Below are 24,703 nucleotides of genomic sequence, written 5' to 3' on the forward strand. Positions count from 1 at the left end.
CTTTTTTTAAAATTGTACTTTAGATGAAAGTATACAGAACAAACAAGTTTCTCTATGACATTGGTTAACAACCCCATGACATGTCAACAGTCTCCCTTCTCAACCTTGGGTTCCCTATTACCAGCTTTCCTGTTCCCTCCTGCCTTCCAGTCCCTGCCCCAGGGCTAGTGTGCCCCTTTAGTCTTGTTTTATTCCATGGGCCTGTTCAATCTTTGGCTGAAGGGTGAACCTCAGGAGTGGCCTCATTACTGAGCTGATAGTGTGTTCGGGGGCCATACTCTCAGGGTTTCTCCAGTCTCTGTCAGGCCAGCAAATCTGGTCTTTCTTTTGGAGTTAGGATTTTGTTCTACATTTTTCTCCAGCTCTGTGCAGGAACTTGTATTGTAATCCCTGTCAGAGCAGTCAGTGGTGGTAGCCGGGTACCACCTAGTTGTACTGGACTCAGTAGATAGGGTAGATATGGTCCATTAGTCCTTTGGACTAATCTTTCCCTTGTATCTTTAGTTCCCTTCATTACTCCTTGCTCCTGAAGGGGTGAGACCAGTGGTGTATCCTAGATGGCTGCTCGCAGGCTTTTAAGACCCCAGATGCCACACACCAAAGCAGACTGTAGAACATTTTCTTTATAAACTATGTTATGCCAATTGAGCTAGATGTTCCCCTAGACCATGGTTGCCACAGCCCTCAGCCCAGCAATTTGGTCTCTCAGAGAGTTTAGATGTGTCTGTGGAGCTACCTTGACCTTGCCTTCTACAGGTTGTGCTGGCTTCCTCAGTATTGTGAATGGTCTTACCCGTCACCAAAGTTTCTGCTTATCTATTGTTCATTTAAGTGTTTTTACATCCCCACCCCTCCCCTCCCTCATAACCATCAAAGATTGTTTCTTTTTGTATGTAAACCTTTTCATGAGTTTTTACAGTAGTGGTCTCATACAATTTTGGTCCTTTTGTGACTGACTTATTTCACTCAGTATAATGCCCTCCAGATTCACCCATGTTATGAGATGCTTCACAGATTCATCATTGTTCTTTATCATTGCATAATACTCCATTGTGTGTATGTACGACAGTTTATCCATTCATCTGTTGATGGGCACCTAGGTTGTTGCCATCTTTTTGCTATTGTGAACAATGCTGCAACAAACATGGGTGTTTATATGTCTATTCGTGTGATGACTCTAATTTCTCTAGGATATATTCCTAGTAGTAGGATTGCTGGACCATATGGTATTTCTATTTCTAGCTTTTTAAGGAAGTGCCATACGTTTTGCAAAATGGTTGTATCATTTTGCATTCCCACCAGCAGTGTATAAGAGTTCTGATCTCACTGCAGCCTCTCCAACATTTGTTATTTCCTGTTTTATTCATTCGTGCCAGTAATGCCGGGGTAAGATGGTGTCTTATTGTGGTTTTGATTTGCATTTCTCTAATGTCTAGAGATTGTGAGCATTTTCTCATGTGTCTGTAGGCCCTTTAATGTCTTCTTTGGTGAAGTGTCTGTTCATTTCCTTTGCCTATTTTCTAATTGGATTATTTGTTTTTGTTATAGAGGTGTTGGATTTTCTTGTAGATTTTAGAGTTTAGACCTTTGTCTGATTTTTTCCCCCAGTCTGTAGGTTCTCTTTTTACTCTTTCGGTGAAGGCTTTTGATGAGCATAAGTGTTTAATTTTTAGAAGATACAGTTATCTAGCTTATCCTCTGGAGCTTTTGTGTTGTTGGTTGTGGTTTCTATCCTGTTAATGCTGTGTATTAGGACCTCTAGCGTTGATCCTGTTTTTTCTTCTGTGAACATCATAGTTTTTGGCTTTGATCCATTTTGCGTTAGCTTTTGTATATGGTGTGAGGTACAGGTTTTGTTTCTTTCTTTTTTTTTTTTTTTGCAGGTGGACATCCAGTTTTGTCAGCACCATTTGTTAAAAAGACTGTCTTTTCCCCATTTAATGGACTTTGGGCCCTCTTTGAAGATCAGGTGACCATAGGTGGGTGGATTTACATCTGGATTCTCAAGTCTGTTCGATTGGTCAATATGTCTGTCATTTTACCAGTACCAGGCTGTTTTGACTACCGTAGCTGTATAGTAGATTCTGAAGTCAGGTAGTGCGAGTCCTATTTTATTCTTCTTCAATAGCATTTTACTTATCCAGCACTTCTTCCTTTTCCATATAAAGTTAATGATTACTTTTTCAATCACTTTAAAGAATGTTGTTGATATTCAATTGTTATTGCATTGTATTTGTAAATCGCTTTGGGTAGAATTGTCATTTTCACAACGTTGAGTCTACCTATCCATGAACATGATATGTTTTTCCATTTACTTAGATCTCTCTTGTTTTCTTGCAGTAGTGTTTTGTAGCTTTCTTTATATAAGTCTTTTACATCCCTGGTTAGATTTTTTCCCAAATTTTTTGTATTTTTTTAGGGACTGTTGTAAATGGTATTATTTTCCTGATTTCCTTTTCATCATTCTGTTTATTGGTGTATAGGAATCCAACTGATTTTTGTACATTTATCTTATATCCTGCTACTCTGCTTAATCTTTCTGTTAGTTCCAGTAGTTTTCTCTTTGAGCCTTTTGGGTTTTCTATGTATAGTATCATATCATCCGCAAATAGGGAGAATTTAACTTCTTCATCACCAATTTGGGTGCCTTTATTTCTGTTTCTTGTCTTATGTTTCTAGCTGGGACTTCCAACACAATGTGAAATAGGAGTGGTGATAAAGCGCATCCTTGTATTGTTCCTGTTCTCAGGGGTGATGATTTCAGCCTCTCTCCATTAAGAATGATGTTGGCCATTGGTTTTGCATAGAAGGCTTTTATTATGTTGAGAAATTTTCCTTCTATACCTATATTGAGAATTTATATCAGGAATGGGTGTTGGGTTTTGTCAAATACCTTTTCTGTGTCAATTGAGATGATCACATGATTCTTTTCTTTCCTTTTATTTATGTGGTGGATTACACTGATTGATTTTGTATTGTTGAACCATCCTTGCATACCTGGCATGAATCCTACATGGTCATGATGTATTATTTTTTTGATATGATGCTGAATTCTATTGACTAGAATTTTGTTGAGAATTTTTGCACTCTATATTCGTGAATTTTTTATATTCATGAGAGATATTGGTCTGTAATTTTCTTTCTTTTTTTTTGTGGTGCCTTTGCCTGGTTTTGGTATCAGAGTTATGCTAGCTTCATAGAATGAATTCGGAAGTATTGTTTCCTTTTCTATGTTTTGAAATAGTTTGAACAGCACTGGCATAAGCTCTTCTCTGAATGTTTAGTAGAATTCTCCAGTGAAGCCATCTAGGCCAGGGCTTTTTTTGTTGTTGGGAGTTTTTTTTTTTCATTACATTTTCAATCTCTTCTGTTGTTATGGATCTGTTCAGATTTTCAACATCATTTTGTGTTAGTTTGTAAAGGTAATGTGTCTCTAGAAATTTGTCCATTTCCTCTAGGTTTTCAAATTTGTTGGAGTATAGTTTTTCATAATGTTCTGTTATGATCCTTTTTATATCAGTTGGGTCTGTTACAACATCCCCTATTTCATTTCTTTATTTGGGTTATTTGCATCCTTTCCTGTTTTTCTTTTGTCACTTTGTTGATTTTGTTGATCCTTTCAAAGAACCAACTTTTGGTTTTGTTGATTCTTTGTATTATTTTTCTATTCCCTATTTCGTTTGTTTCTGCTTTGATCTTTATTATTTCCTTTCTTCTGGTGGCTGTGGGCCTCTTTTGCTGTTCTCTTTCTGTTTGTTCAAGTTGTGCAGGTAATGTTTTGATTTTGCCCTTTCTTCTTTTTTGACGTGTGCATCTATTGCTATAAATTGACCACTAAGCACTGCCTTTGCTGTGTCTCAAAGGTTTTGGTATGATGTGTTTTCATTCTCATTTGATTCTAGAAATTTTTTAACTCCATCTCCGATTTCTTCTTTTGTTGTTAGGTGCCATTGAGTCAGTTCTGACTCATAGCGACCCTATGTACCACAGAATGAAACACTTCCCAGTCCTGTGCCATCCTTACAATCATTATTATGCTTGAGCCCATTGTTGCAGCCACTGTGTCAATCCATCTCGTTGAGGGTCTTCCTCTTTTCCGCTGACTCTGTACGTTATCAAGCATGATGTCTTTCTCCAGGGACTGATCCCTGCTGACAACACATCCAAATTATGTAAGATGCAGTCTTGCCGTCCTTGCTTCAAATGAGGATTCTGTATGTACATCTTCCAGGACAGATTTGTTCGTTCTTTAGGCAGTCCGTGGTATATTCAATATTATTCACCAACACCACAATTCAAAGGTGTCAATTCTTCATCCAGTTTTCATTGTCTAGCTTTCACATGACTACGATACAATTGAAAATACCATGGCTTGGGTTAGGTGTACCTAAGTCTCCAAGGTGACATCTTTGCTTTTCAAAACTTTAAAGAGGCCCTTTGCAGCAGATTTGTCCAGTGCGATGTCTTTTGATTTCTTCAATTCTGCTTCCATGGACGTTGATGGTGGATCCAAGTAAAATGAAATCCTTGACAACTTCACTATTTTCCCCATTTATCATATTGTGGTTTATTTGTCCAGTTGTGAGGATTTTTTGTTTTCATCATGTTGAGGTGTAATCCATTCTGAAGGCTGTAGTCTTTGATCTTCATCAGTAAGTGCTTCAAGCCCTCTTCAATTTCAGCAAGCAAGGTTATATCATCTGCGTAATGCAGGTTGCTATTGAGTCTTCCTCCAATCCTGATGCCCTGTTCTCCTTCATGTAGTTCAGCTTCTCAGATTATTTGCTCAGGATACAGATTGAATGGGTTTGGTGAAAGGATACAACCCTGACACTCACCTTTCCTTACTTTAAACCACTCAGTACTCCTAGTTCTTTGCAAACAATTGCCTCCTCAAGAGCACAATTAGGTGTTCTGGAATTCCCGTTCTTTGCAATGTTATCCATAATTTGTATGATCCACACAGTCAAATGCCTTTGCATAGTCAATAAAACACAGGTTAAACATCCTTCTGGTATTCTTTGCTTTCAGTCAGGATCCATCTGACATCATCAATGATATTCTTGGTTCGACATCCTCTTCTGAATCGGGCCTAAATTTCTGGCAGTTCCTTGTCAGTATACTGCTGTAGTCACTTTTGAATGATTTTCAGCAACATTTTCCTTGCTTGTGATATTAATGATACTGTTTGATAATTTCCACATTCGGTTGGATCATTTTTCTTGTGAATAGGCATAAATATGGATCTCTTCCAGTCAATTGACCAGGTAATTGTCTTCCAAATTTCTTGTCATAGGTAAGTGAGCACTTTCACCGCTGCAACTGTTTGTTGAAACATCTCAATTGATACTCCGTTAATTCCTGGAGCTTTGTTTTTTGTCAATGCCTTCAGAGAAGCTTGGATTTCTTCCTTCAGTGCCATTGGTTCCTGATCATATGCTACCTCTTGAAATGGTTAAACATCAACTAATTATTTTTGGTATAATGGTTCTGTGTATTCCTTCCGTCTTCTTTTGATGCTTCATGTGTCATTTAATATTTTCACCATAAACTCCTTCACTATTGCAACTCAAGGCTTGAATTTTTTCTTCAATTCTTTCAGCTTGAGAAATGCGGAGCATGTTCTTCTCTTTTGGTTTTCTATATCCAGCCCTTTGCCTATGTCATTATGATACTTTACTTTGTCTTCTCAAGCTGCACTTTGAAATTTTCTGTTCAGTTCTTTTACATCATTTCTTCCTTTTGCTTTAGCTGCTTGACGTTCAAGAGCAAGTTTCAGAGTCTCCTCTGACATCCATCTTAGTCTTTTCTTTCTTTCCTGTCTTTTCAATGACTTCTTGCTTTCTTCATGTATGATGTCCTTGATGTCATTCCACAACTCATAATGTCTTTTGTCATTAGTGTTAACACATCAAATCTATTCTTGCGATGGTCTCTAAATTCAGGTGGGATACACTCAAGGTCATACTTTGCCTGTCGTGGACTTACTCTAATTTTCTTCAGTTTCAACTTGAACTTGCATATGAGCAATTGACGGTCTGTTCCATAGTCAGCCCCTGGCCTTTTTCTGACTGATCATATTGAGCTTTTCCGTCATCTTTTTCCACAGATGGAGTCGATATAATTCCTATGTATTCCATCTCCGGATGTCCATGTGTATAGTTGCCATTTATGTTGGTGAAAAAAGGTATTCGCAATGAAGAAGTCACTGATCTTGCAAAATTGTGTCATTTGATCTCTGGCATTGCTTCTATCACCAAGGCCATATTTTCCAAGTACCAATCCTTCTTCTTTGTTTCCAACTTCTGCATTCCAATCACCAGTAATTATCAATGCAATCTGATTGCATTTTCAATCAATTTCAGACTGCAGAAGCTGATAAAAATCTTCAATTTCTTAATCTTCGGCCTTAGTGGTTGGTGCGTAAATTTGAATAATAGTCGTATTAGCTGATCTTACTTGTAGACATGTGGATATCATCCTATCACTGACAGCGTTGTACTTCACGATAGATCTTGAAATGTTCTTTTTGGCAATGCATGTAACACCATTCCTCTTCAAGTTGTCATTCCCAGCATAGTAGACTATGTGATTGTCCACTTCAAAATGGCTAACACCAGTCCATTTCAGCTAACTAATGCTTAGAATATCTGTGTTTGTGTGTTCCATTTCATTTTTGATGATTTCCAATCTTCTTAGATTCATACTTCCTACAACCCAGGTTCCTATTATTAATTGATGTTTGCAACTTTCCTTCTCATTTTGAGTCGTGCCATATCAGCAAATGAAGGTCCCGAAAGCTTTCCTCCGTCCATGTCATTAAGGCCGACTCTACTTTGAGGAGGCAGCTCTTCCTCAACCATCTTTTGAGTGTCTTACAACCTGGGGGGCTCATCTCTGGCACTATTTCAGACAATGTTCCACTGATATTCATACGGTTTTCACTGGCTGATTCTTTTCAGAAGTAGACTGTCGGGTCCTTCTTCCTAGTCTGTATTAGCTGGAAGCTCAGCTGAAACCTGTCCTCCATGGGTAACCCTGCTGGTTTCTGAATACCAGCGGCATAGCTTCCAGCATCACAGCAACACGCACAGTACAACAAACTGACAGACACATGGGGGATTTCTTCTATTACGCAGTGGTTTTTAAGCAAGGTGTTATTCAGTTTCCATATAATTGATTTTTTTTCTTTACTCTTCCTATTGTTAATTTCTACTTTGATGGTGTTGTGGTCAGAGAAGATACTTTGTATTATGTCAGCGTTTTGAATCTTGTTGAGGGTTGCTGCGTGGCCTAAGATGTGGTCTATTTTGGAGAACATTCTGTGGTGCTTTGGAAAAGAATGTGTACTCTGCAGCTGTTGAGTGGAGTATTCTATATATGTCTATTAGGTCAAGTTGGCTGTGCTCTTTAGCTCTTCTGTAGCTCTGTTGAATTTCTTTATAGATGTTCTGTCTTTTACTGAGAGTGGTGTGTTCAAGTGTCCTACTATTATTGTGTAAGTGTCAATTTCTCTTTTCAGTGCTGTTAGAGTTTATGTATTTTGGAGCCCTGTCATTGGGTGTGTAGATGTTTATCTTCATGATGGATCATCCCTTTTATCATTATATACTGCCTGTCTTTGTCTTCTGTGCTGGATTTTGTTTTAAAGTCTCTTTTATTTGAAACCAGTATTGCCACTCCTGCTCTTTTTCGATAGTTATTTCCTTGATATATTTTTTCCATCTTTTGATTTTTAATGCATTTACATCTTTGTCTCTAAGGTGTGTCTTTTGTAGACAGCGTATTGATGGATCCTCTTTTTGTATCCATTCTGTCATTTTCTGTCTCTTTATGGGTGCATTTAGGCCATTTACATTCAGTGTAATTATTGACCAGTGTGAGTTTATTGCTGTCATTTTGTAGTGCTTTTTTGGGGGTGCTAACTTTTCTTTGTTCCTCTTACTCTCCTTTGCTGAGTTCCTTTTCATTTCTTTTGTTTTTGTAGATTTTGTTTTTATTGAGACTGTTTTTCTTTATTTTGATGAGTAGGTTTGTTAACTTCATTGTGGTTACCTTGAAATTTACCCTTATCTTCCTAGGTTTGAACCAGTCTATTATTACTTGGAATCGCTTTGCTTTCCTCTCCATTAGAAAGTTCTGTACTTACACCGCTTATTCCCTCTTTTATTGTTCTGATGTCATTTACAGATTAACTTCCCTGGTTCCCTGTTGCAATTCTTTTGGTTTTGGGTAGTCCTTGAGAGTTCATTTCCTACATTGGTATCTGGCTGGTACAATCTTGCATCCTGGATTCAGGCTATGGTCTGATGTTTTTTCTCAGACTGAAGGACTCCCTTTAATAATTCTTGTAAGTTTGGTTGGGTTTTTACAGTCCTTTAATTTCTGTTTATCTGGAAATGCCCTAATTTCACCATCGTATTTGAATGAAAATTTTGCAGGATATACTAGTCTTGATTGGCAATTTTTTTCTTTCAAGGTTTTATATATGTCATCATATTGCCTTCTTGCCTGCATGGTCCCTGTCAAATAATCAGAGCTTAGTCTTATTGTTTCTCTTCTGTATGTGAATTTTTGTTTTTCTTGATCCGCTTTCAGGATTTTTTCTTTGTCTATGGTTTTGGCGAGTGAGATTATGATATGCCTTGGTGTTTTTCTTTTGGGTTCTATCCTATAAGGGGTTCACTGAGCTTCTTCAGTGGTCAGTTTTTCATCATTCATGATATTAGGGAAGTTTTCTGTCAGTAATTCTTCAGTGATCCTCTCTGTGTTTTACATTTTCTCTCCCTGTTCTGGAATTCCAATCACTCAAAAATGTTGGCTTTTGATTGTATCTCATATAGTTTTCAGGGTTTCTTCATTTCTGTTCGTTGTTGTCTCTGATTTTTTCTCAGAGTTGTACCCAAGTATTTGTCTTCAGCTTTGCTTATCCTCTCTTCAATCATTTTACATCTGTTCCTCAGCCCTTTTATGATAATGTCCGTTTCTGAAATCTTGCTGTTTATCTTTTGGATTTCTAATTGTTGTTTTTGTGTGTGTGTGTGTGTGATTTCTATTTGCATTTATATTTTGGCATTTTCTTCCTGTATTATTTTCCTGAATTCTTCCATTTCTTTGTCTGTGGTTTCCTTGAATTTGTATGACTTTTCCATAAATTTGTCTCTTTTTTCCTCATTTTTGTCTGCTTTTTGCTTCAACTCTTGGATCATTCTCAATCTTAGAGATCTGAATTCCCTGTCATGTAGTTCTAGTTCCTTTTCTTCTACTGTTCAGTCATTTGGTGTTTTATTTTGGATACCTACTGGAACCATCCTGCCCTCGTTTTTTATATGTTTTGATATTGCCTGCTGTCTTCGGGACATACAGTAGTTATTTGCTTTGTATCTTGATTGTAGATTTGGTTGTTTAATTTTGCTTTTTTTATTTGGTTGTCTCTGATCATTATGCATTCCTTTTTTAAAATAATTTTTACTGAGCTTTAAGTGAACGTTTACAAATCAAGTCAGTCTGTCACATATAAGCTTATATACACCTTACTCCATACTCCCACTTACTCTCACCCTAATGAGTCAGCCCTTGCAGTCCCTCCTTTCATGACAATTTTGCCAGTTTCTAACCCTCTCTACTCTCCTATCTCCCCTCCAGACAGGAGGTGCCAACACAGCCTCAAGTGTCCACCTGATACAAGTAGCTCACTCTTCGTCAGCATCTCTCTCCAACCCATTGTCCAGTCCCTCCATGTCTGATGAGTTCTCTTCAGGAATGGTTCCTGTCCTTGGCCAACAGAAGGTCTGGGGACCATGACCGCCGGGAATCCTCTAGTCTCAGTCAGAGCATTAAGTCTGGTCTTTTTTTTTTTTTTTTAACTTTTATTGAGCTTCAAGCGAACGTTTACAAATCAAGTCAGACTGTCACATATAAGTTTATATACGCCTTACTCTGTACTCCCACTTGCTCTCCCCTAATGAGTCAGCCTTTCCAGTCTCTCCTTTCGTGACAATTTTGCCAGCTTCCAAATCTCCCTATCCTCCCATCCCCCTCCAGACAGGAGGTGCCAACACAGTCTCAAGTGTCCACCTGACATAATTAGCTCACTCTTCAGCAGCATCTCTCTCCTACCCACTGTCCAGTCCCTTTCATGTCTGATGAGTTCTCTTCGGGAATGGTTCCTGTCCTGTGCCAACAGAAGGTTTGGGGACCATGCCCGCCGGGATTCCCCTAGTCTCAGTCAGACCATTAAGTATGGTCTTTTTGTGAGAATTTGGGGTCTGCATCCCACTGATCTCCTGCTCCTTCAGGGGTTCTCTGTTGTGCTCCCTGTCAGGGCAGTCATCGGTTGTGGCCGGACACCATCTAGTTCTGCTGACCTCAGGATGATGTAAGTCTCTGGTTCATGTGGCCCTTTCTGTTTCTTGGGCTCATAGTTATTGTGTGACCTTGGTGTTCTTCATTCTCCTTTGATCCAGGTGGGTTGAGACCAATTGATGCATCTTAGATGGCTGCTTGTTAGCATTTAAGACCCCAGACGCCACATTTCAAAGTAAGATGCAGAATGTTTTCATAATAGAATTATTTTGCCACTTGACTTAGAAGTCCCCTTAAGCCATAGTCCCCAAACCCCTGCCCTTGCTCCACTGACCTTTGAAGCATTCAGTTTATCCCAGAAACTTCTTTGCTTTTGGTCCATTCCAGTTGAGCTGACCTTCCGTGTATTGACTATTGTCCTTCCCTTCACCTAAAGTATATCTTATCTACTAACCAATCCGTAAATAACCTTCTCCCACCCTCCCTCCCTCCCCCCCTCATAACCACAAAAGTATGTGTTCTTCTCAGTTTATACTATTTCTCAGGATCTTATAATAGTGGTCTTATACAATATTTGTCCCTTTGCCTCTGACTAATTTCGCTCAGCATAATGCCTTCCAGGTTCCTCCATGTTATGAAATGTTTCACAGATTCGTCACTGTTCTTTATCGATGTGTAATATTCCATTGTGTGAATATACCATAATTTATTTAACCATTCATCCGTTGATGAACACGTTGGTTGCTTCCAGCTTTTTGCTATTGTAAACAGAGCTGCAATAAACATGGGTGTGCATACATCTGTTTGTGTGAAGGCTCTTATTTCTCTAGGGTATATTCCGAGGAGTGGGATTTCTGGGTTGTATGGTAGTTCTATTTCTAACTTGTTAAGAAAACGCCAGATAGATTTCCAAAGTGGTGGTACCATTTTGCCTTCCCACCAGCAGTGTATAAGTGTTCCAATCTCCAATATTTATTATTTTGTATTTTTTGGATTAATGCCAGCCTTGTTGGAGTGAGATGGAATCTCATCATAGTTTTAATTTGCATTTCTCTAATGGCTAATGATCGAGAGCATTTTCTCATGTATCTGTTAGCTGCCTGAATATCTTCTTTAGTGAAGTGCGTGTTCATATCCTTTGCCCACTTCTTGATGGGGTTGTTTGTCTTTCTGTGGTTGAGTTTTGACAGAATCATATAGATTTTAGAGATCAGGCGCTGGTCTGAGATGTCATAGCTGAAAATTCTTTCCCAGTCTGTAGGTGGTCTTTTTACTCTTTTGGTGAAGTCTTTAGATGAGCATAGGTGTTTGATTTTTAGGAGCTCCCAGTTATCGGGTTTCTCTTCATCATTTTTGGTAATGTTTTGTATTCTGTTTATGCCTTGTATTAGGGCTCCTAACGTTCTCCCTATTTTTTCTTCCATTATCTTTAACGTTTTAGTCTTTATGTTTAGGTCTTTGATCCACTTGGAGTTCGTTTTTGTGCATGGTGTGAGGTATGGGTCCGGTTTCACTTTTTTGCAAATGGATATCCAGTTCTGCCAGCACCATTTGTTAAAAAGACTATCTTTTCTCCAATTAACTGACACTGGGCCTTTGTCAAATATCAGCTGCTCATATGTGGATGGATTTATATCTGGGTTCTCAATTCTGTTCCACTGGTCTATGTGCCTGTTGTTGTACCAGTACCAGGCTGTTTTGACTACTGTGACTGTATAGTAGGTTCTAAAATCAGGTAGAGTGAGGCCTCCCACTTTCTTCTTCGTTTTCAGTAATGCTTTACTTATCTGAGGCTTCTTCCCCTTCCATATGAAGTTGGTGATTTGTTTCTCCATCACATTAAAAAATGACATTGGAATTTGGATCGGAAGTGCATTGTGTGTATAGATGGCTTTTGGTAGAATAGATATTTTTACTATGTTAAGTCTTCCTATCCATGAGCAAGGTATGTTTTTCCACTTAAGTATGTCCTTTTCAATTTCTTGTAGTAGAGCTTTGTAGTTTTCTTTGTATAGGTCTTTTACATCCTTGGTAAGATTTATTCCTAAGTATTTTATCTTCTTGGGGGCTACTGTGAATGGTATTGAATTGGTTATTTCCTCTTCGATGTTCTTTTTGTTGATGTAGAGGAGTCCAAGTGATTTTTGTATGTTTATCTTATAACCTGAGACTCTGCCAAACTCTTCTATTAGTTTCAGTAGTTTTCTGGAGGATTCCTTAGGGTTTTTTGTGTATAAGATCATGTCATCTGCAAATAGAGATAATTTTACTTCTTTCTTGCCAATCCTGATGCCCTTTATTTCTTTGTCTAGCCTAATTGCTCTGGCTAGGACTTCTAGCACAATGTTGAATAAGAGCGGTGATAAAGGGCATCCTTGCCTGGTTCCCATTCTCAAGGAAAATGCTTTCAGGCTCTCTCCATTTAGAGTGATATTGGCTGTTGGCTTTGCATAGATGCCCTTTATTATGTTGAGGAATTTTCCTTCAATTCCTATTTTGGTGAGAGTTTTTATCATAAATGGGTGTTGGACTTTGTCAAATGCCTTTTCTGCATCAATTGATAAGATCATGTGGTTTTTGTCTTTTGTTTTATTTATATGGTGGATGACATTAATGGTTTTTCTAATATTAAACCAGGCTTGCAGAAAATAAATCCCACGTGGTCGTGGTGGATTATTTTTCTGATACGTTGTTGAATTCTATTGGCTAGAATTTTGTTGAGGATTTTTGCGTCTATGTTCATGAGGGATGTTGGTCTGTAATTTTCTTTTTTTCTGATGTCTGTACCTAGTTTGGTATCAGGGAGATGGTGGCTTCATAGAATGAGTTAGGTAGTATTCCGTCATTTTCTATGCTTTTAAAATGTAGTAGTAGTAGTGTTAACTCTTCTCTGAAAGTTTGGTAGAACTCTGTGGTAAAGCCGTCCGGGCCAGAGCTTTTTTGGTTGGGAGTTTTTTGATTGCGGTTTCAATCTCTTTTTTTGTTATGGGTCTATTTAGTTGTTCTACTTCTGATTGTGTTATTTTAGGTACACAGTGTTTGTCAAGAATTCATCCATTTCCTCTAGGTTTGCAAATTTGTTAGAGTACAATTTTTCATGATAATCTGATGTGATTCTTTTAATTTCAGTTGAGTCTGTTGTGATGTGGCCCATCTTGTTTCTTATTCGGGTTATTTGTTTCCTTTCCTGTATTTTTTTAGTCAGTCTGGCCAACGGTTTATCAATTTTGTTAATTTTTTCAGAGAACCAGCTTTTGGCTTTGTTAATTCTTTCAATTGTTTTTCTGTTCTCTAATTCATTTAGTTCAGCTCTAATTTTTATTATTTGTTTTCTTCTGGTGCCTGATGGATTCTTTTGTTCCTCACTTTCTATTTGTTCAAGTTGTAGGGACAGTTCTCTGATTTGGGCTCTTTCTTCTTTTTGTATGTGTGCATTTATCGATATAAATTGACCTCTGAGCACTGCTTTTGCTCTGTCCCATAGGTTTTGATAGGAAGTGTTTTCATTCTTGTTGAATTCTATGAATTTCTTTATTCCCTCCTTAATATCTTCTATAACCCAGTCTTTTTTCAGGAGGGTATTGTTCAGTTTCCAAGTATTTGAATTCTTTTCCCTAATTTTTCTGTTACTGATTTCCACTTTTAGGGCCTTTTGGTCTGATAAGATGCTTTGTAATATTTCGATGTTTTGGATTCTACAAAGGTTTGTTTTATGACCTAATATGTGGTCTATTCTAGAGAATGTTTCATGTGCGCTAGAAAAAAAGGTATACTTTGCAGCAGTTGGGTGGAGTGTTCTGTATAGGTCTATGAGGTCAAATTGGTTGATTGTAGAAATTAGGTCTTCCATGTCTCTATTGAGCTTCTTACTGGAAGTCCTGTCCTTCTCTAAAAGTGGTGTGTTGAAGTCTCCTACTATAATTGTGGAGGTGTCTATCTCACTTTTCAGTTCTGTTAAAGTTTGTTTTATGTATCTTGCAGCCCTGTCATTGGGTGCATAAATATTTAATATAGTTACATCTTCCTGGTCCATTGTCCCTTTAATCATTATGTAGTGTCCTTCTTTATCCTTTGTGGTGGATTTAACTTTAAAGTCTATTTTGTCAGAAATTAATATTGCTACGCCTGCTCTTTTATGCTTATTGTTTGCTTAGTATATTTTTTTCCATCCTTTGAGTTTTAGATTGTTTGTGTCTCTCAGTCTAAGGTGTGTCTCTTGTAGGCCGCATATAGACGGATTGTGTTTCTTTTCCAATCTGAAACTCTCTCTCTCTTTATTGGTGCATTTAGTCCATTTACATTCAGCGTAATTATAGATAAGTATGTGTTTAATGCTGTCATTTTGAAGCCTTTTTATGTATGTTGTTGACAATTTCATTTTTCCACTTACTTTTTTGTGCTGAGAGGTTTTTCTTTGTAAATTGTGTGATCCTCATTTTCATAGTGTTTGACTTTATGTTTTTTGAGTCGTTATTTTTATTTTTTTTGGTTTTTATTTTGATTTATGGAGTTGTCATACCTCTTTGTGGTTACCTTAATATTTACCCCTATTTTTCTAAGTAAAAACCTAACTTGTATTGTCCTATATCGCCTTGTATCCCTCTCCATATGGCAGTTCTATGCCACCTGTATTTAGTCCCTCTTTTTGATTATTGTGATCTTTTACATATTGACTTCAATGATTCCCTGTTTTGAGTGTTTTTTTCTTTTTAAAATTAATCTTAATTTGTTTTTGTGATTTCCCTGTTTGCGTTCATATCAGGATGTTGTGTTCTGTGACTTTGTGTTGTGCTGGTATCTGATATTATTGCTTTTCTGACCAAACAATTTCCTCTAGTATTTCTTGTAGCTTTGGTTTGGTTTTTGCAAATTCTCTAAGCTTCTGTTTATCTGTAAATGTTTTAATTTCACCTTCATATTTCAGAGAGAGTTTTGCTGGATATATGATTCTCGGCTGGCAGTTTTTCTCCTTCAGTGCTCTATATATGTCATCCCATTGCCTTCTTGACTGCGTGGTTTCTGCTGAGTAGTCTGAACTTATTCTTATTGATTCTCCTTTGTAGGAGACCTTTCTTTTATCCCTGGCTGCTTTTAAAATTTTCTCTTTATCTTTGGTTTTGGAAGTTTGATGAGAATATGTCCTGGTGATTTTCTTTTTGGATCAATCTTAAATGGGGTTCGATGAGCATCTTGGATAGATATCCTTTCGTCTTTCATGATGTCAGGGAAGTTTTCTGCCAACAGATCTTCAACTATTCTCTCTGCATTTTCTGTTATCCCTCCCTGTTCTGGGACTCCAGTCACACGCAAGTTATTCTTCTTGATAGAGTCCCACATGATTCTTAGGATTTCTTCATTTTTTTTAATTCTTTTATCTGATTTTTTTTTCAGCTATATTGGTGTCAATTCCCTGGTCCTCCAGATTTCCCACTCTGCATTCTAATTGCTCGAGTCTGTTCCTTTGACTTCCTATTGCGTTGTCTAATTCTGTAATTTTTATTGTTAATCTTTTGGATTTCTGAATGCTGTCTCTCTATGGATTCTTGCAGCTTATTAATTTTTCTGCTATGTTCTTGAATAATCTTTTTGAGTTCTTCAACTGCTTATGAGTGTGTTCCTTGGCTTTTTGTGTAGATTGCCTTATTTCATTTCTGAGGTCATCCCTGATGTCTTGAAGCATTCTATAAATTAGTTTTTTATATTTTGCATCTGGCAATTCCAGGATTGTATCTTCATTTGGGAAAGATTTTGATTCTTTAGTTTCAGGAGTTGTAGAAGCAGTCATGGTCTGCTTCTTTATGTGGTTTGATATCGACTGCGGTCTCCGAGCCATCTGTAAGATATTGTAGTGATTTATTCTATATTTGCTCACTGAGTCTTATCTTGTTTTGTTTTCTTTCAATATACGTAGATGGGCTACTAGATTGTGCTGTCTTGATTGTTGTAGCCCTTGACTCACTTATGTCCTATTACCAGCTGGTTTGGGCTGTTACCAGATATATAAGCCTAAGAGTCCATTCACTATTCTTGAGTAGAATCTGATTTTGGGTCATCAAGTATGTGGTGCAGACTGTCACCTATCCACCTAGAGAAGTATTGGTGATAGTTGTGTGCACCAGATTCTAGTAGCAGCAGGGTTTCACACTCCGGGGGGGGGAGCAGAATGATGACAGTCTTCCCGCAAGTGCCAGTGAGTTAGGTGTGTCTCTATTCCTAAAGCACTTTGGTGGGTGGGCTCTGCAGCTGTACCTTAGGCCCCCAATGCAAGTACCTCTACAGATTGGTAGGTGTCACCCTCCTTAGATCCCTAAGGGAAGAGGCTAGGTGGTCTGGGGAGAGCTTCAGCCCTCAGTTCCGTGTTGTGGCTCAGTGAGGGCTCTGTTGAATAGGCAGAGATATCAGACCTGGGCAACTTGTCTTTCCAGTAATCCGCTAAGCAATTACAGTCAGATCCCTATCAGAAATGCCTTTGCATTATAATAGCCACCTTGTTCCCTGTAGGGATGAAAGCTCAAGACTGTGGGTCACATATGTTTGGCTGGAGCTCGTTCTGTGTTTTTAGTCCAATTAGGGAAGGATTTTTGGTCCCTGGGTTTTTTGTAGCTGCTTCTCTCAGGCCAGGAGAATGGGTTAGGAAAAGACCAAAAAAAAAGAAAGAAAGAAAGGAGGGAGGGAGGGAGGGAAGGAAGGAGGGAAGGAAGGAGGGAAGGAGGGAAGGAGGGAAGGAAGGAAGGAAGGAAGGGAAGGAAGGAAGGAAGGAAGGAAGGAAGGAAGGAAGGAAGGAAGGAAGGAAGGAAGGAAGGAAGGAAGGAAGGAAGGAAGGAAGGAAGGAAGGAAGGAAGGAAGGAAGGAAGGAAGGAAGGAAGGAAGGAAGAAAAAAGAAAAACCGCAGAACCCTTCACTCTCTGGCTCAGGAAATTCCAATGTTAATTAAGCCACCTGGGAAGAGGAGGGGAGGGTTCAGATAAATAGGAGAGAGTAGCACCCCGGAATATAGACAAAGTTACTTATCTTGCTTGGGATGACTGTTTTATCTGAGATTCCTGAGGGGGACGTCGACTGTGTGCGCTGGCTGGGTAGAGAGTTCCCCCGAGGTTCAGGCCCACATCCTGTGCTTGCGGTGTCTCAGAAGCTGTGGTCAGTTCCTCCGCTCGCAGTCCAAAGCCCAGCGCCAATGTTCCCCAGCTGGGACGCCGCACTCCCGGCTCCAAACCCAGTTGCTGCCTCCCGGTGTCTTCTCCTTCTGCCAGCCGCGTCACTGCACTGCCTGCAAGCACTGGCTGGGCTTCTACTGAGGTCACTTCTGGGGGATAGGGCTGTGTCCCGTGTTTGCACTGTCTCAGGATGCCGTGCTCAGCTCCCCTACACCCAGTCCAAAGCCCGGCGCCGAGGTTTCCTGACTGGGACGCTGGCTCCAGGCTCCGAAAACAGTTGCTGCTTCCCCGTGGTTGTTCGTTCTCAGTCTCTGTCACTCATTCAACTCTTTAGATCTGTGTTTGATGGTCAGGGTTTGTAGATTGTCATGTATGTGATCAATTCACTTGTTTTTCCGAGTCTTTGTTGCAAGAGGGATCTGAGGTAGCTTCTACCTAGTCAGCCATCTTGGCCCCGCCTAGAATCCATCCTGCTGTCGGTGATATGGGTCCACAGCAGTTTCTTCCCGTTCCACCTGAAAAATACACACAGGAAACGTTCTCATTGTGCATTCTTTGTTGTTTGCTCATCTGTAGTCATTGTACTTTTCACCTCCTTGTCCAATGGGCAGGGCCAGTCACTCAGCTATGGTGCAGCTGGTCTGGTCCAGCAGAAGGGATCTGGCTGGGATGGGTTGTTTTGGCATGCACTAGGGCCAAAAGGGTGGTCCAGGGATCAGTGCTGGGCAGGTTCTGGTAGTCCGTGCTTGTGCTCCTTGGAGGTGTGATGTTCAGCACATGGTACAGGTAGGCAGGAAGGAGTAGGGAGGTTGTGATGTGCGGAGCTATTATTGGTATTAGAAAGAGGAGAGAGAAACAAGAGTCAAACACAAACAGTGGGAAAAAAAAAGTGCTAAGGGAGCTTGCATTTGGAGTGGAGAAATGAGAAACCATGAAATGGAAAAAGGCAAAAAGTAAAAAAAAGAAATAAGGATAAAGAAAAAAATTACTAGATAAAAATTTAGAAAAGAAAATAAAAGCCCCCAGGGGTCCCACCGGTGTGGTTGTGAAGACTGGGTAAGCAGCTCCCAGGCTACACAGTATAGCCTGGCTAGAGCAGGTATAGATGTCACACAGCACCAGGTATTCAGGAGAGAGGAAAAGTGTAGAGAAACAAGAACTGAGAAATGAAGAAAGAAAGGGAAAAAGAGAGAGAGAAAAAAAAAAGAAAGAAAAAAGGAAATGTCGCCAGGGATCCCACCTATGTGGCTGCACAGATTGGGGGAGTGGCTCCCAAGCCGTGCAGTGCAGCTTGGCTAGAAGGGGCTCCCAAGCAAAAAAAAAGATAAAGAAAACAAACAAACTAGACAAAACAAGCAAAAAGTTGAAAAAAAAAAATAAAGGCCCAGGGATCCCACTAGCATGCTGTCATTGGCTAGGGGAGTTGTTCCCCAGTTGAGTGGGACTTCACAGCCTTTCATGAAGAAGCAAAGATGGCACATGGAGCAAGGTGTTTGAAAGAAAGAAAGGGGAGGTGGTGGGGGCACACAGAAGAAACCAAAAAAACGTAAAGAGGCAACACCGGTTCAGGGAGCTGGCCAGTATGGGTGGGGTGAATCCAAGTGGCCCATGGCCACATAGTTGCTTCTTGGCCAAGAGACTGTGGCTGGCAGGAAACAGAGGAGGCTAAGGGGGTAGAGAAGAATGGTGGGGGTTAGGAGACTGATGTGGGTGGGGTGAATCCAAGCAACACAGACACTGCACTTCCCAGCTGGTGGAGCCACTGCAGCTAGCCAGGAAACTTGGAGGTAGAGCAGAGGGGAGAGGATGGGGGGATTGGAAAGTGTGTATCGCTGGTTACTGGGTGCTCTGTCTCCTGCTGGGAACTTCGTGAAGCTGCTTTCCCGTACTCCCTGTCCTCTGATCTCTGTTGTGGGTGGGGCGAATCCAAGCGGCATGGACGTTGCACTTTCCGGCTGGTGGAGCCACTGCAGCTACCCAGGAAGCTTGGAGGTAGAGCAGAGGGGAGAGGATGGGGGATTGGAAAACATATATTGCTGGTTATCGGGTGCTCTATCTCCTGCTGGGAGCTCTATGAGGCTGCTTTCCCGTGCTGCCTGTCTGCCGATCCCCAACAGGAGTCCAAGATGGTGTTTCCATGTTGTGTTAGGTGATAGGGGCCCTCTGCACATATCTTTCCTTGCTGTTTGTCCTCTTTCTGTTTCTTATGCCATTCTGTGTTTGGCTGAGTTCTTTATCTCTTCATTTGACACTTCAGGTTCCAGGAATAGCTTTTGTCTCTGTTTTACTTAGTTTTTTGGGTCTTTGCTGTGAAGGGACAGCATGGTGCTTCTGTCTGTGGTGCCAAGTTGGCTGGAAATCTGATAAAGTCTTTTGATGAACTTAAGTATTTAACTTTTATGAGGTTCCAATTATCTGTTTTGTTTTCTGTTGCTTGTGCATTCATTGTGTTTGAAAATCTACAATTGAAAAAAACTAAGTCCCAAAGCTTTGCTCTTGTATTTTCTTCCAAGAATTTTATGGCTTTAGATTTAACATCTTAGTCATTAATCCATTTTGAATTAGTTTTTGTTTATGGCATGAGGTATGGATGTTGTTTCATTTTTCTGCATGTGGAAATCCAGTTTTGCTAGCACCATTTGTCGAAGAGACTCTTCCTTCCCCTTTGAATGGATTTGGCTCCCTTCTTGAGAATCAATTGACCATAGATGTTTGTATTTACTTCTGGGTTTTCAATTCTATTCCATTAGTCTATATGTGTAACATTAAACCAGTACCAGGCTGTTTTGATTACTATAGCTGTGTAATATGTTTTGAAGTCAGGAAATGTGAGGCCTCCTATTTTGTTCCTCTTCAGAATTGCTTTTGTCTTTCCATATAGAAGTGAGGGTTAGTTTTTCCATTTCTGTAAAGAATGCTGTTGGAATTTGGATCGGAGATTGCATTGTTTCTGTTGATCTCTTTAGGTGGTATTGACATCTTGACTGTATTAAGTCTTCCAATCCATGAGCATAGAATATCTTTCCAGGTACTTAGGTCTTCTTTAGTCTCTTTCAAGAGCATTGATGGTGTGGGGGTTAAAGCTCTCAGCTGCTAGCTGAAAGGTCAGTGTTTCAAACCCAGCAGCCACTCCATGGTGTGACAGTCTGCTTCTGTAAATATTTACAGCCTTGGAAACCATATGAGGCAGGTCTACTTTGTCCTATAGTGTTGCTATCAGTTGGAATTGACTTGACGGCCATGGGTTTTTGGGTTTGGTTAGTCTCTTTCAGCAATGTTTTGTAATTTTCATTGTATAAGTCTTTCACGTCCCTGGGTAAATTTATTCCTAGATATTTTATTCTCTTAGATGCTATTGTAAATCCAATTGTTTTCTTAATTTGCTTTTCAGATTTCTCATTGCTGGTGTAGAGAAACAAACTAATTTTTGTGTATTGACCTAGTATCCAGCAACTTTGCTAAATTCCTCTATTAGTTCTAGAAGCTTTTAGTAGATTCTTTTAGATTTTCTGTATATAGGATCATGTCATCTGCAAATAGGGATAGTCTTACCTATTCTTTCCAATTTGGATGGCTATGAGTTGGAATCAATTCGATGGCAGTGAGTTTGGTTTGGTTATTGCTCTGGATAGGACTTCCAGGACCATATTGAATAGCAGTGGTGAGAGTGGGCATTCTTGTTGAGCTCCTGTTTCCAAGAGGAAACTTCTCAATCTTTCTCCATTGAATATAATGTTGGTTGTTCATAAATGCCCTTAACTTTCCTTTTATTCCTATCTTGTTGAGAGTTTTTATCAAGAAAATGTGCTGGATTTTATTGAATGCCTTTTCTGCATTAATTGAGATGATTATGTGGTTATTTTCCTTTGTTCTATTAATGTGGTATATTACATTGACTGGTTTTCTAATGCTGAACCAATCTTGCATTCCTGTAATAAATCCCACTTGGTCATTATGTGTAATTCTTTTAATAAGCTGTTGGACTCTGTTAGTATTTCGTTGAAATTTTGGCATCTTAGTCTGTAGTTTTCTTGTGGTGTCTTTGTCTGGTTTTTGTGCCAGGGTAATGCTGGTTTCACAGAAGAGTTAGGGACTATTCCTTCTTTATTTTTGGGAAGACTTTGAACAGGAACGGTGTCAGTTCTTCTCTAACTGTTCAATAGAATTCCCAATGAAGCTTTCTGGTCCCGTACTTTTCTTTGTTGGGATGCTTTTTTTTTTTTTTTTTACTAACTCTATCTCTTTGCTTAGTATGGGTCTCTTGAGGTATTCTACTTCTGTTGAGTCAGTTTATGTAGGTTAAGTGTCTCCAGAAATTTGTCCATTTCATCAAAGTTATCAATTTTATTGGAGTACACTTTTTATAATCTATTATGATCCTTTTTACTTCAACTGGATAAGTTGTAATGTCTCACCTTCATTTCTTATTTTGGCCATTTTTGTCTTCTCTCTTTGTTTCCTTGTCAGCCCAGCAAGTGGTTTGTCAATTTTTTGCTGGAGATTCTTGAGGATGCAGAAAACTTTTTGCCAGGATAGTCCAACCAGTGTCTGAGTGGGGGTAGGAGCCTCAGGTCCGTGAAGATTTCCTAACTGGGCATTTGTTGTAGTTGGATCCTCCCTGCCAGTGAGGTTCGGAGAGTGTTTTCTGGTCCAGGTTCTGTCTGTGGCAGGATTGCCCCTAAGGATGCCCCCTGGCCCACCTGCAGAGAGAAAAGATCTTTCCTGCCCCAGCCTCTTATTTTGATAGGGTCCTCATTGCTGTTGTTTTCCTGGTACTCTGGTATGTCCCTATGGAGAAGGACAGTCTCAGGCCAGTGGGAATAAAGAGGCTTCCAGGGCTGGGACTTTTTTTATTTTTAACCTATCTCAGTCTTTTTATTTGAATTGGTGCTTTTTTAATACAGTGTGATACACTATGTCTTTCAATCATGTATCTAGAACATTCACATTTAAAGTAATTATTGATATATATATGTATATATATATATTTTATATATATATATATCCTGTTGCCATTGAGTCGATTCCAACTCATAGTGACCCTGTAGGACAGAGTAGAACTGCCCCATAGGGTTTCCAAGGAGCAGCTGGTGCATTCAAACTGCCAACCTTTCGGATAGCAGCTGAGCTCTTAACCACCATGTAATTGAAATCTACGGTTTTTGTGTTTTCTATTCATTTCATTTGTTCTTTGTTTATTCCCCTGTCCCCCTTTTCTATCTTCTCTGGTTTTATTTGAGCAATTCTAATGATTTTTTTTTACCTCTTCTATTTACTTGTCATTTACATGTGTTTTTGAAAACTGTTTTAGTGGTTTCTGTACAGTTTTTTCTACAGTTATAAGTTCCATTTGTGATGGTTAATTTTATGTGTCAACTTGGCTAGACTATGGCACCCAGTAGTTTTGTAAAACACTATTCTACTTGCTGTTATAAAGTAGTTGCATATGATTAAATCAGTTGGTCTCAAGTAAAGAAGAATCCAAAAACCAAACCCATTGCTGTTGAATCGCTTCTGACTCATAGTTGATCCTACAGGACAGAGTAGAAATGTCCCGTAGTGTTTCCAAGGCTGTAAGTCTTTATAGAAGCAGACTGTCACATCTTTCTCCCAGAGTGACTGGTGGATTCAAACTGTTGACCTTTCAGTTAGCAGCCAAGTGCTTAACCACTGCACCACCAGGGCTCCTTGATAAAGAAGAATATCTTCCTTATTATGGGCAGGACTCAATCACTTGAAGGCCTTAAGAGAAAAAAGGGAGTTTCCCTAGGGTGTATTCTGCCTCCAGAGTATAAATAATCATTTTTAAATAACACTGTTATTCCTCACTGTTCTTGTCACCTGACCTACAAGTTTTTAGACACAAGCCTGTCGCCTGACCTATGAATTTTGGACTTGTGAGCCCTCCACAATGGTGTGAGCCAATTCCTTGAAGTAAATCTCTCTCTATATATAAATATATGCATATATATGTATCTATGTTTTTTTTTATACAAGTATATGCCTGTATATAGATAGATAGAGAGAGAAAGAGATCTCTGGTTTTGTTTCTCTAGAGAACCCTAAGACATCTTAAAATAATTTATTTCCATCTTCAAACAATGCTATACCAACTCAGGTGTAGTGTAGGTGACTTATACCCAAGTATTCCCAATTCCTCCCTCATTTCCCTTGAGGCAATGCTTTATTCCATTTATCCATATACAATCACCAAAACATTGTTATGGTTATTGCTTTAAAAATATAGTTACCTCTTAGGTAAATTAAGAATATGAAAACACTTTATCTTCATGTTTCCCCAACTCTTTTTCTTTCTTTATGTATATTCAGATTTCTAACTTACATAATTTTCTTTCTGTCTGAAGAATTTTTAACTTTTCTTGCAGGGCACATCTTCTACCAATTAATTTCTTCATTTTTTGTTTATCTGAGAAAGTCTTTAATTTATTCTTTTTCAGGAAAATTTTGCTGAATATAAAATTCTAGGTTGGCTTCCCCCCCCCCCATATCACTTTAAAGTTTTTACTCCACTTTCTTGTTTACATGATTTCTGACAAGACATTTGCTGTAATCTTTGTTCTTCTGAAGGTAAGGTGTCCTCCCTCACCATTTTCTCTTAGGTTTTCTGGAGTTTGAATATGATGTATCTCGGTATGTTTATTTGTGATTTTATTTTTGATATTTGTCCTGTTTGTTCTCTGAGCTTCTTGGATTTGTAGTTTGGTATCCATCACTAATTTTGGAAAAATTTTGGCCATTATTTCTTCAAGTATTTTTTCTGCCCCATTCTCTTTTACTTCTCTTTCTGGTATTCAAATTTTTCATATGTTATGCATTTTAATATTGTTAGTTCTTGAATGTTCTGTTCTTTTTTGTTTCATTTTTTTCTTTCTGAATTTTAGTTGGGGAAGTTTCTGTTGACCTATCTTGAAGTTCACTGAATCTTTCCTTGGCTGCATTGCATCTTCTGATCAGCCCATCAAAGGCATTCGTCATTTCTGTTACTGTCTCTTAGTTTGCTAGTGCTGCCATAATGAAATACTACATAGTGTGTAACTTTGAAGAACAGGAATTAATTTTCTCACAATGCCAGAGGTTAAAAGTCCAAATCAAGGTCTTGGCCTTGTTGATTCTTTCTGTGGGCCTCTCTCCAAGTTTCTAGTGGCTTCCAACAGTCCTTGGGCTTCCTTTGCTGATTATAGATGCACCTGCCTCTATTGTCACATGATTTCTCTCTTCCCCCT

The 24,703-nt window shown here is 39.1% G+C and overlaps 1 protein-coding gene across 2 annotated transcripts in view; it reads left to right on the forward strand.

The window, feature by feature from the left end:
* PFKFB1 (6-phosphofructo-2-kinase/fructose-2,6-biphosphatase 1) overlaps positions 1–24,703 on the forward strand; it is a 185,919-nt gene that overhangs the window by 57,483 nt on the left and 103,733 nt on the right. The window contains exon 3 of one of the 2 annotated variants that reach the window (XM_049872606.1): positions 1,884–1,979. The exons of the other annotated variant lie outside the window; for it this stretch is intronic. Coding sequence (XP_049728563.1) covers positions 1,884–1,979 — 96 coding nt within the window. The remainder of the gene's footprint in view (positions 1–1,883; positions 1,980–24,703) is intronic. 2 annotated transcript variants of the gene reach the window in all.

This window comes from Elephas maximus, chromosome X, assembly GCF_024166365.1.
Source record: "Elephas maximus indicus isolate mEleMax1 chromosome X, mEleMax1 primary haplotype, whole genome shotgun sequence".
Taxonomy (NCBI): domain Eukaryota; kingdom Metazoa; phylum Chordata; class Mammalia; order Proboscidea; family Elephantidae; genus Elephas; species Elephas maximus.